Source organism: Eleginops maclovinus, chromosome 14, assembly GCF_036324505.1.
Source record: "Eleginops maclovinus isolate JMC-PN-2008 ecotype Puerto Natales chromosome 14, JC_Emac_rtc_rv5, whole genome shotgun sequence".
NCBI classification, from domain to species: domain Eukaryota; kingdom Metazoa; phylum Chordata; class Actinopteri; order Perciformes; family Eleginopidae; genus Eleginops; species Eleginops maclovinus.
Window position 1 is genome coordinate 7,591,513 of NC_086362.1, and position 13,086 is coordinate 7,604,598.

Genomic DNA, 13,086 nt, shown 5'->3' on the forward strand with positions numbered 1-13,086 from the left:
ACAAATGAACGGCCTGAACAAACACAAACCCTTCACCTGCACCAAAACACAAAACCAGAACCTGCGGGTCCGCCACAGGAAGTCAAGTGCTTTAGCTCCAGCTCCACCAACATCCTGGTAAGTTGGCAGCCCCCACCAACGGAACTACAAAACGGGATTATAACGCAATACACCATCCAGTACGCCGCAACTGAAGGGGAGGACACCACCGCACATGAAATCTCCAACATCCCTCCGGAAAGCTCTCAGTACCTTTTGGAGAACCTGGAGAAATGGACTCAGTACGGAGTGACCGTCACTGCTCACACGGATGTCGGGGCGGGACCAGAGAGTGAGCCACAGCTCGTCCGCACAGACGAGGATGGTATGTGTTCCCTAAACTAGCTCCAGCGCTAACCTCCCCCGTCAAATACTAACAACCTACCAACAACTCCTTCTTCTTTTCCCTCTGCCTGCTTCTAATCAAAGTGACACTTCAAACCTTTTGCCCCTTTTTGGACTCTGCGCTTTTTTCACCCAGACAAACTGTGACTTTGCGAAAGCACCTTTTTTTGTGTGGCTTTTTCCCCCAACGCTGCTCAATTTCAACACATGGTATGGCATTTTCAACTGCAGGCCTCCAACTTCCAGTCCCAACTGTCATTTTTGAAACAAACTCTGCAGTGTTTTTAAAAGGCAGCATTTTTCTTTTTTTTTTAAGAACTTGGCAAAAGTTCTGGACAGTGGGAATACCAAAGGGTGGAAGATTTTTTTAAAGGCCGTCTTTTTATATTTTTGTCCCCTCATGTGATAGAATCATTTTTTTATTCATATTTTTCCTCATAGCCAAAATTCTTGTAGTGCTTCAAGCCTTTGAAACACTTGAAGCCGCCTTTGGCTCCACTTTTCTATTTTGGCAAAACACATTTTTATTCCATGTTTTCCAAAACCCACTACCCATTTTTAATGTTTCCAGATTAGGTCAGATGTCAGACCTGTTTTTGCTGTTGTTTTTTCCCCTTACCATTGTTGAAATATTGATGTCATGCAGTGCTTGTCGCAGTTTGCTGCACTTTTGTGATTTTTTTTTTAGTCACTGCAGCATTTTGCGCTACGGCTTTTGGGCAAGATTTAAAAACAGGGTGGAGGGGTCTCTATAATTTTGACCTTTTTTCTTCTATCCCATGATGTTCCTCCAGTTCCTAGCGGGCCACCTCGTAAAGTTGAGGTGGAGGCTGTCAACTCCTCATCAATTAAAGTGATCTGGCGCTCACCGATGCCCACCAAGCAGCACGGTCAGATCCGAGGGTACCAGGTGCACTATGTCAGGATGGTTAATGGGGAACCCACAGGACAGCCAGTCATCAAGGACATCCTGATTGATGATGCACAGGTACAAGACCGCCTCTCACACACAAAATAAATTGTCCTCCCTCTCACCTTTACAAGCACTGCAGCAAGTATTTTATGAGCAGTAGAAATAAGCTAACTGTTATTTAAGTGACTGTTTTGTCACTCATTGTAATGCACACCTTTATGTGGTGTTTGCAGACAAACTGTGTGTATATTTTCTCACCAGTGATTAGTCTATGTACATGGCCTTATTCTTGTCTCTTTTTCTCTATATTCTTCTATCATAATCAGTGGGAATATGATGATTCAACCGAACATGTGAGTAGTTAAACAGAATCCTAATCTTGCTTTCCCCTGCATGAATGGCATGTGGTGTCTTTTCTCTGCATTAGGATTGAAATGTTTTCAGCTTATTCAACTTCATAAGATGTTGAGACAACTGCAGGTGTTATCATTGACTAACATTAACCTCAAAGATTGAAATTATAGAAGAATATACTCTGTCAAATATATCCTATTCCTCCGAAGCATGCCGCAGTGTTGCGTTTCTGCTGAGAGAATGCGTCTGTTTTGTGATGCTGACACCACGTCCCACTGTTATCGCACGGCTTGCTTGTGAGTTTCTTGCAACTAAAATCCTGCATCTTTACAGGAAATGATCATCACAGAGCTGCAGGCTGAGACCACATACTCAGTTACTGTGGGAGCATACACCACCAAAGGCGATGGCGCACGCAGCAAGCCCAAACTGATCACCACCACTGGCGCAGGTATTGTGACAGCGACTGCAAATCTCTCATTACGGTCTGTTATTTTACTACAGTACATGTCTACATGAAACTGCAATCCTGGTCTGTAAACTGTGAAACTGCAGCCTAATGAGGAAAAGCGAGAGACAAATATTATTTTTAACAGTGTGTTTAAAGTTTGAATGCAGCTAATTGCTGTCTCATTTAGTGCATTAACTCTTACACCCTGGTGTGACATGGAAATACTAAAGGCATTTTTAAATAATGAAAAATGTAGAGGTTCTGAGAGTAAGCCAGGAAATACACAAGGTCAGCTCTTTTACTCGCCTCCTTTGACTGATGTATACCGTAAAGTTACACACCTCAACTGAAAATGAATACTATACAAATGTGGCCAACACTTTATATGAAATAAAAATATGAATTAGAAAAAAAACTATAAATCTTTCCATTGCTAATGTATTATAACTGATCTAGAGAATCCATAAGAAACTTCTCATTTGTAAAGAAAATTATGAATTGTCACTTTAGATGTGGTTTTCGTAGAAAAGTTCACGATGCAAACATGGTTCTCTGTATTTCTCACAAGTACTCTATTGTTGCCGTTTCAGTCCCTGATAAACCTCGACTAATGGTCAGTACGACCAACATGGGCACAGCTCTCCTGCAGTGGCACCCCCCAGCAGTCACCCACGGCCCCCTGCAAGGCTACCGCCTTCGCTTTGGTCGCAAAGACGTGGATCCACTGACGGTCATCGAGTTCCCCGAGCGGGAGAACCACTACACTACCAAAGAGATCCACAAGGGAGCCTCGTACACTTTCCGCCTCTCCGCGCGTAACAAGGTGGGCTTCGGGGAGGAGACCGTGAAAGAAGTAACCACAAACGAGGCTGTGCCGAGCGGTTACCCTCAGAGTATCACCGCAGAGGGCGCCACAACCTCCACCATCCAGGTCAGCTGGAAACCCGTTTTGCTGCCAGAGCGAAATGGGCAAATAGTGAAATACGCTCTGCAGTACAAAGACATCAACAGCCCACGCAGCCCCTCCGAACTCTTCATCACTGCGCCGGAATCAACTGTCATCCTGGATAGCCTTAAGCCTGATACCACTTATGATATTAAAATGTGTGCCTTCACCAGCAAGGGCTCTGGTTCCTATAGCCCCAGTGTCCAATTCAGGACACAGCCTTTGGATCAAGGTAGGACCAGTCCCTGAACCTTTTTCAATTTAAAACCAACTTTTCTCTGCCCAACCACAGCAGCTTCCTCTGAGAGCCTCAAATGGCAGAAGTCTACCACAGGACTTAAAATATTGTCATGCCATAGTCTCCTTAAATTATTATTTCTTTTAAACCTCTCATGGAGTAAGTATGTGTCTCTTTAAGTCTCATCAGTAATGCAAGGCTCAGTCATTAGTTAAGAGTTGGTGTTAGTAAGAAGGTAAGAGTTCAGTGAGTTCAGTTAATGCTGCTTTCGGTTTTGATGGAGATCCTCTCAGGTAAGCACTGGCGTGGGACCCTAAGTGTAAAAAAGGTTTTAAAAGGAAAGGATATATTGTGTCTAAATCACCTGCTCGCCCTTTCTTTTAGCAGTGTTTGCAAAAAATTTCCACGTGAGAGCTGCCATGAAGACATCAGTGCTGCTCACCTGGGAAATCCCAGACACCTACAACCCCGCTCAGCCTTTCACTGTGAGCACTGCACCGCAAAATATACCACTATCATATCTTTTTACATGCTCTACACGTTACTATGCCACAGAAAACAATTCAGTTACATCCACAAACAAGATCTTTTTGTATTCAGATCCTTTACGACAACGGGCAGAGTGTGGAGGTGGACGGGAAGCTAACGCAAAAGCTAATCACGGGCCTTCAACCTGAGACGCAGTACTCCTTCCTCCTGACCAATCGTGGAAACAGTGCAGGAGGACTGCAGCACCGAGTGTCCACCATGACCGCCCCCGACATCCTCCGCACCAAACCCTCCCTGATCGGAAAGACCAACTCAGACGGGATGGTGACTGTTGAGCTGCCATCTGTGCAGACTTCTGAGAAAATAAGGTGAGGAGAGCTGATCGAATTAAGAGGGGTTCAAACCAAAGCAAATGTTGTGTCAAAATTCAATGCCCTGGAGTGCTATTTCAAGTTGTTTCTGACTATCCATATTCTAGTACACTCCCTTGGAATTGGCAACTTGCATCAAGTTTAATATGATTTGACTGTATAAAAATGGCTCTTTTGTTGAATATATGAAATCACTTTGGCGCCGTGGAATCCATATCACTGATTATTATAACTCACTGACGCATTATGAATAAAAATAAGATAACTAGATAGCTGACCTTGTCAGGGGTTATTCCTCCAAAACAGGGTCATTTATATTCATCCCTACATTCCAGTGTAATATCCACTTCACCTCAGTCATTACACACTAAAGCGGCCCGACTCATTGAGGCGCGCTCCTCTAAGCCCTATAAAGTCTCTTATTGCTGTTCAACAAAGCCCAGGGTTGTCAGAAGGCCAAGGAGCATCCGATTGTAGACCGATGCTTCAAACCCATCTTGTGTTTTTTGTGTTTAGCTGGAAGTACTTGGCCCAGTGTTTCTAATGCCAGAGCTTAAGCTAATTACTCTCCCATTAGCCTGCCACACTGCCGTCCTGGCTAACACTAGCTACTGCAAAGCCCAACCAGGAAGCCCAAAAAACTCTGGCAGGGCCGTTATCACTCCTGCCACCCTTATGAAGGGATAAAAGTCCCTCCTATTCTGAATCTTTTAGTTGTTTGCAGAGGTCTTCTACTTAGCCTACAGGAGGCCTCATTGTCTTTTCCTGAACATGCATCAAAATGAATAGGCAGAACTAAGTGGCCCCAATGAAATGATAAAGAACTCCTCAATTTGAAAAATGTATTGAAATTAAATGATCATTGAGTTTCTTAAAAAAAAAAAACTCTGGGCAACACTGCATTTGTCGCCACTGACTTGCACATACCACTTGTGAACGGTGTCTTTTGAAATGTGGCAGTGATCTTTAAGCATGTCTAGATTATTATACAACATACTTTGCTTTTTTTTTTCCCAGGGGATATTACATAGTGGTGGTGCCTCTGAAGAAGCAACGCACTGGCAAGTTTTTCAAACCGTGGGACAATCCTGATGAGATGAATTTGGAGGAGGTAGGTTCAAAGCATGAACTAGTTATAATGACTCAGGCTACTAGGAAACAAAAATAAAATATTCCAGTAATTTTCTACCATCTGGTTTTTGTACACAGCTTCTAAATAGTTCCTACATAACTGTGTGCAAATACCTCACATTTCTTTTCTCAAAACTGTAGAGAATAAGTTCAGAGTGCAGGAAGAACAGGAGATGAGTCTCACTGATTGACGCAAATAGCTGCAGAGAGCACTGTTCATATGGAAATGAGAACATGAAGTAGCCATCAAGTGCACTGCAAACTCAACCCCCATCCATCCCCCACCTCCGCCTCTTCCTCCCCCTCGTCCTCCTCCTATTTGTGTCTGTGGTAATTACCTGAAGAGTGGCATCAGGCCTTCATGTCTCTCCTCATGCCAGGCAAAGCTAGGCTACTTTGTATGCACAAAACACTCTACAAATGTTATATTTAGCACGTTTAAATAATTCAGGAGGTTCTGCGCATCGCAGGTATGATTCAATGGGAAATCAATTGGATGCTTGCTCACTATATAAACGGTGATTACATTTTAGGTCTTTTTTATAACCATCGATGTTTTTTTTACACATTTGATGAAGAATACATTGCAGTTTCTGTCCGAGAAAAGTAATGGAAGCTTCTAAAAAACGTATTCTCCTTCAGGTTACATAAAAGCTGGCAGTAATGCATTTGTATTTGCAAAATCCTCTGGCAAGTTGTAACTTATTTTGAAACTGAGTTTTAAAATATGTATTTCTATTGTACAAACATCACAATACATCACATGTCTACAGGGCTAAAAGGGAGAAAACACGCCATGTCTCATCCTGCATTGGCTCTGCAGCTCGTGCCTACAGGCCCGTGTCTGCAGCCATGACCGATCGCCCAAAAGTCGCCCTCTGTCAGAATTTATTTGTTTGTCAATATTGGCACTCACCTTTTCACAACTTTTCCCAAGGGCAGCTAGATTTAGCCGTGTTGACAGGAGAGATGATTGAAGACATTATCGGGCAGCACCAACAGCCCCGCAGCCAAAACAGAACACACACAGGAGCGCACACACTCTGATGTGAATGACAGGCAGGCTCACACATGCACAAACACACACACCGAGTGCACACAACTCAGAGATAGGAAATCAGACGCTCACACAACTAGCCCGATATGATTAACATAATTATGATCCACGCTCCGTACTGCAAGTTAAAGTCGGAGGGAACAGACTCATGTGAAGGGCACACTGCGTTCCTGTCTGCCTGTTATTATTATTTCTATTATTATTAGTTTTATGTTTGTAGGAATAAAATTGTTTTTGACTAGTCAAAAAATAAATAAAAATAAACACTATAAAGATTTGTTTGCTTGAGACAAACATTGGTTTGATATGTTATTGTCCCTTCTGAAACTGGCAGTGACATAAGAGATTAATTGTTTTCTTTATTTAGTCCTTGCTCATAACGAGGATGTTTTAATTTTGGAGAAATGTTTCCTTCCAAACTTGGCATAATGTGGTTTGAAACCATTTGTTGACGCTTAATGTAATTTATCCTCGCTTTGCATATTTTCTATTCATATTTATGGAAAGATGAAGAAATAATGTTAATCAAATCCAGCAAAAAATGTATTCTGTTTCTTTGTTACTGTTTGAAGCTGTTGGATAACCCCCAAATGTTTTATATGCTGGAAATTCACACAATCATTTAATCTTGCAGTGTTTTGTAGTCAGAAAACTGATAAAAGAAGTCATTGATCTTCTCGGTTATGTTCCGTCTTTTGCAATCAGCGTTTCAACTTGGCAATCAGACAGAAATCTAGATTGACAGATTTGGCTGTGTGTGGATGTTTTTTCATGTGTGCTGGGATGAGTTATCAAGTGTCTGCCTCCTCCCTGTAGCTGCTGAAGGAGATAAACCAAACGAGCAGAGGCCTTCGCTTCCGCAGGCAGGCAGAACCCAAAGCCTACATCGCAGCGTACTTCAAAGACCTGCCCAGCGAGTTCACACTCGGAGATGGAAAGACCTACAGGGGCTTCGAGAACAAGCAGCTGCAGAACGGACAGGAGCACATCTTCTTTGTGCTCGCTGTTTTGGAGATGTCTGAAAACGTAAGTTTGCTCTTTCACACTATTCTTCTTATCTATATGCATTTGCTTCAGATATGGTGATTTCAGGGTATTTGTGAACCAAACTCTGCATGATAATACACATAGAGGGTCAAATCTTCTGGTCAGATGTGACTGAGCACAGGGCTTCAACTTAAAAACGTAAATCTGCAGCTGGCCCCAGAAGCTGACCTTTGCTGCTAACGGGAGAGAAACCCCCTTATGACCTTAGCTGATCGCCAGAGTACCTCGATAACAGGACTCCTCTTTAATTGCGTCCTACTTGCGGTCCAGCTTATCTCTGCTGCTGCAGCTAGTGTGTGTGTGCATGTGTCTGTCTGTCTGTCTGAACTGAAGACCTGAAAGCTGCATGATTAGGCAGCCGCGGGCGTGATATGATGGATTTGATGAGCTGCAGGGTCCATAGTGCTGCCTCTCACTCTCTCCGCTAACCCCTAGTTCAGGTAGAGCAAACCGATAATGGCCAACGGAGGAAAATCTCTAATTTGCCCACTGAAGCATATATTTCCTACCCTTAATACCTTTTTTTTTATCTGCTCGTAGAATGTGAAATAGTTCAATCAAGGCTTCTGTATAGGAGAGATATTAAAGATAATTTTGATTGGTCAAACTGCAGCTTAGCAGAAATTGCAAGGCAAAACTTTGAATTGGTTTTTAATTTGTATTGTTGGTCATGCCGTCTTTGTCAGAGTCTTCTTAGATATGCTCTGTAGTTAGGGGGAATTAATCGAAGGCTTGCAGTGGTGCTTTGAATATCTTAAGCTCAGATCTTATCTTAAGTCTCAAGAAAATATCTGTATCTAAATATATCTTAATCTTAAAAAAGTAGGAAGGAAGGGGTCGAGTATGTCAAATCAGCAGATGGTGGTTAAACTTTTTTTATATTGATCCTTACATGTCCCTGTTTCAGATTATGTACGCCACAAGTCCGTACTCTGACCCGGTGGTGTCTGCGGACACGGACCCCCAGCCCATCATCGACGAAGAAGAAGGCCTCATCTGGGTGGTGGGCCCTGTGCTAGCTGTGGTCTTCATCATATGCATCGTCATTGCAATCCTCCTCTACAAAAGGTGAGGATATTAATGATTATCTTCATATAGAGACAGATGTTCACATCAAGTGGCGTACACTACACATAAGCAGTATATGTGAACCTAAATGTTTATCCACTCAACGTTGATATATGGCCATTCAATATACAACATTCATGACTACGCACACATCTTCAATTAGCACATCATAAAACTGACAATTAACGTAAGATTTTTACTTAAAGCCTGAGGCATATTCATCCTCAGGCTATACTTGATCCTCTAAATAGCACACACATAATCTAAATCCAAACACATAGCTACCCAAACTGTCAAGCCATCAAATGCAGACTCCCACAATACTTCACACAGACACGTGCGTTGACTGAAAGTAAATCAGACTCATCCATCTACCCCCTCGACACACACACACACACACACACACACAAACACTGTGGAAAGAACTTGCGGTAGTGCGAGTTCCTACTGAATCAAAGCAGCTTCTTTTTTTTCTTAAACCCCCTAGTGGTAGCAAGGCTTCGTACTGTCACTGCTCATCAGTCAAGCGTAGGAGGTGGGGGCCTGGGGTTTGACTATCTGCGGCATGTCAGTGTGTGTGTGTGTGTGTGTGTGTGTGTGTGTGTGTGTATGTGTGTGTGTGTGTATGTGTCTTTAGAGAAGCCCTGGGGCAGCATCCCTGCTAGCATAACCCCATGCCCCTTTACTACTACCCATTCCACGAGGGAGACTAGCTTGGTTCCTGACTCTGACCTTATTATGCCCTCCTGCTTTGCCAGGATACCCACATGCAGATATCTCTTACTTACACACACTCACTCACACACACTGCTTCTCTCCGTCCTTTGCTATCTTGTCTTTTTTCACCTTTTGCACAAGGCACATTTTCTGCAGTGTGCATTCAATCAAATGTCCGGTCCTAAGCAGAATTTCACAGTAGTCCTCTAGAAGTAATTTTGTAAAAGGTAAGATTAGTAAGTGAAGAGTCAGCAGGAACAAAGGAAAATACATACATAGTAGTTAAATGTAAGAGGTTTATATGCACAGCTTTATTCTCTTACACCTTATTGTCCTTGGACTCCATCCATATTAAGGTTACGTTTGGATAAGGGGAATTGAAGGAGAATAAAGACTGTCTGCAGGGCGGGCTTCAGAGTTTTACATTTGTGAAATATAGATTTGCACATCGATTACCAGGCTTGTGTCATTTATTGCAAAACCAGGAGACATTGCTCTTGCCAAGATCAATTTTAATGTGACAGAATTAGCCTCTTTTGAAAACTAGGAACAACAACCCTGTCGAGCTCTGCGAGAGGACATGGGAATAACTGCCGTTTCATCAGAGAGAAGTATAAATCTGCTAACATACCAATAGATTTTTAACAAAAGGATTAACTGAAATGGTGTTCATGCTTAATATAAACAAATTAAGTCACTGCGATCCTACAAGGCATTTTGAATATACTTAGTTATATAAATGTAACAGTGGTAGGCCTGTGAGCAGGAAAGAATAGCAATTAAGAGTCAAGAGATGACTTTTTCTGCTTGAACAAGAAGCAATCAGCTGAAACTGCTTGAAATAGCAGAGACACACTGTACACATCCTGGATGCACCTGGGAAACTAGTATTTGAAACAAAAGCCCCAAGTCTGCATATTGGAGCATCATCTCTGAAGTGAAGCATCACTAATCTTGCGCACGAAATAGATTTGAGTTAAGATTGGGATCATTTTGCTCTCAAAATCACTTATTGAACAGGAACCGTTGTCTTTATATAAAGTCTAAAAACATCTTACCACCTAATGTTGTGTCGATATTTCTTTCCTTGCTGACCGATGGAGCAGCAAACCAGACAGGTAAGAATGAGAGCAGCAGAGGAAGACTAACTCCTTTAAACCCTTTTATCCCTCCAGTGTACATGTTGTTCATAACAAACACATAGAGTTGATGTCAATGGTGAAATCAACCGATGTTAAAAAAAATGCTAAAAAAATATCCTCCTTATAAACTGTTATAGTTATTCCATCAATGCCAGTGACCAATTATGTGTTCTCCCTTTCTATACACTGACATTGAGACGCTTGTTTCAGAGGTGACAATGGTATGCAAAAAAAACAAAGATAAAAGGGGAGTGTAAATAAATAACAGTACTTCACAATCTAATTTAATAGCCCTGTAGTAAATTATACTTGTTTCTAGTTCCTGTGTCATCTGTACAATAACAGGACATGGATACAATAAAATACTATCCACACAAACCCCTAACTACAGCTTTAAAATGACACCTGATCTGACACCATCATTGAAGCGTTACCATTAGGCTTCACTAAGGGTGGCATTTACCGTTTAGAGGCTATTGTACTGGAGTTCATTATATTGTGAAGTGATAATGTTATTGAGTCCACCCCTGCGGCCCTAGTGTGAAGTCAGAATGCAGTCCTGTCACCTCTTTAATTACATATTTGCCTCCAGTATTTATTCAAACACAAGGCAAGCATTGAGATTTTACAGCCAAAAAAACAAAAGCAATGGTCTGTTTTTTTCTACAGGAAAAGAGCCGAATCTGAAGCTAGGAAAGGCAGTCTCCCCAACAGCAAAGAAATGCCTCTGCATCATCCCACTGACCCTGTCGAGCTGCGGCGCCTCAACTTCCAAACGCCTGGTAAGTATTCCTCATTATGGCAGTGATTTTTGTCTCATTTACAACCAAATGTGTGGTTGTAAATACTACATATCACATGGTTAAGAAGGTGCAAATTTGAATTCAATACAAATTTGGCCAATTCAGCCCATACTCCAGGTCTGTTCTGTGTGCGCTAAAAAAAGAATCCAGTGTTCATACACAGCCCTGGATACCAAAAGCCAAGAAAAGTGTCTTTGACTGCACCAATACAGCTGGTGGACAGGGCAAGGCCATTGATACTTTAAGAGATTCAATGAATCCTATTTTTGTTTTGGAGTTCAAAGATCACTCCTTTATCCAGAATGGCTGACAAAAGAATAATGTATACTCATAATTAGCTGCATCAAATCTGGTTTCTTCACTTGCAAGTACTGCTGACATTGGATCCTCATACTGTAACGTCCAAAAATCGTACCCCTCGTCTTTGCAGCGAGTTTGTCACGACACAAGTGAGCAGTTTGCAGGTAGACAGTGGACAGGTGCTTAGAGTAGGCACGGTGGGTCAAAACTGACAGTGTCCTCCCCGGGGACACTTCTCAGTGGAAAATGAAGAGGCAGAAATGCAAGCTTGACAGTTTCATGGCAGCTGTCATCTTCCTCTGCACCTGGGTTATCCAGGTCATCAGGGCTTGTCATGCTTACTCAGAGTGCTGCTGGGATGGTGGAGATGGAGATGGAGACAGGGTGCAGCACTGTGGAAGGTGAGAGAAATACAAAGTGTGTCATGGCTCCGTGTTTGTATGCGAGCCAGTGACCGACGAAGTGCTGAAAAAGCGGAGGCACGCTGTAAACCCCCAGTGTTTACTCGCTCTGACCTTTAGTCCTGAGGTGAGAGGTGGTCAGCGGTCATGCTTTGCCTCAGTCATTCGACCTTTTCCTCGTCCGGAGAAACAATGGGAGTCAGTCCATTTATCACCTAAAAAGGAGGTATGCAACTCTGAGACAGACACACTTAACTGCCGCTTGAGTTCCTCTGGCAGTGAATGCTCTGGGAACAGGTGTTCAGCGACTGCCAATAATGTTGTAATATCAAAGCCATATTTTTCAGGTCAGGTCATATGAAAGGAGGATGAATTATCCCTGCAGGCTCATTTCTGGAGAAAAAAAAAGATTTTGCATATTTATGAAAGCTCTTCAATGATGTTAGGACCATTACTGGCTGTTTCATCCTGGCAGAGGGGTATTTTTCCTTTTGGCTCAGAGTAATCTCAGCTATACTCCCACTATTTCACTCTCAAGCCATCATTTTTCCTGCAACAGCCTTCCTGAGCACTGGTATCTTGGCTCTCTCGCTGCTCAACCACGTGACCGCTTTCTCTCTAGTCTTGAAGCCCTTCTACATTAGACCAGTACTTTTCTACCCTTTCCTCCACCTCTTTACCTCTCAACGGACATTTTCATCTTAAGGATGCTTGATGTTTGAGCGATGGAGTGTTGGAAATGGTGCTTTCATTGTCCCCCAGTGGTGGAAATGGATTTTGAGTAGCGGGCTGCAATAGAAACACCCTTGGCCGTCTTTCAGAGGGACGCGAGAGTGGGTGGGAAAACGAGGCACAGCTTCCATTAGCTAATGCCCACTTGTGTGCCAGCAACCAAAATGAAACATCACCTCAACGGAGCAAAAGCAACTGGTGTGTGGAAATGGCACCTGATTTCTCGAGTTGCAGATGTTTGGCCACGGGCTGTATTGCGACAGCATGTAAAAAAATGTCTCAGTGAACATCAGGAGTATTCAGATCATGTGCTTGTGCCCGGGAATATGAGTTCTTAAATATGCTCATCACATACCACAACTACCACCTATATTGAACAATGTCTAGGCTACAATGTCAAGTGAACATAACTGTAGAATATGCAGTAATGTAGTGTATCACAATGTCAGCAGCCTCAGGTTAAATATATTTCAAATATTATCCTGGGATTTCTGCAAGGGCGAACGCTTTTTTATTTCCATGAAGAATGCATGGTGCATAGC

General features: G+C 42.6%; 1 protein-coding gene and 1 long non-coding RNA gene across 2 annotated transcripts in view; one reads left to right on the top strand and one right to left on the bottom strand.

The window, feature by feature from the left end:
- LOC134875715 (uncharacterized) overlaps positions 1-13,086 on the bottom strand; it is a 373,215-nt gene that overhangs the window by 352,118 nt on the left and 8,011 nt on the right. The window lies entirely within an intron of this gene.
- Positions 1-13,086, top strand: part of LOC134875714 (receptor-type tyrosine-protein phosphatase delta-like) — a 305,785-nt gene that overhangs the window by 273,630 nt on the left and 19,069 nt on the right. Inside the window, 11 exon segments of the mRNA XM_063900319.1 lie at positions 59-364; positions 1,179-1,372; positions 1,624-1,650; positions 1,985-2,102; positions 2,693-3,280; positions 3,671-3,771; positions 3,887-4,143; positions 5,164-5,257; positions 7,151-7,360; positions 8,289-8,449; positions 10,978-11,090. Of these exon segments, the coding sequence (XP_063756389.1) occupies positions 59-364; positions 1,179-1,372; positions 1,624-1,650; positions 1,985-2,102; positions 2,693-3,280; positions 3,671-3,771; positions 3,887-4,143; positions 5,164-5,257; positions 7,151-7,360; positions 8,289-8,449; positions 10,978-11,090 (2,169 nt within the window).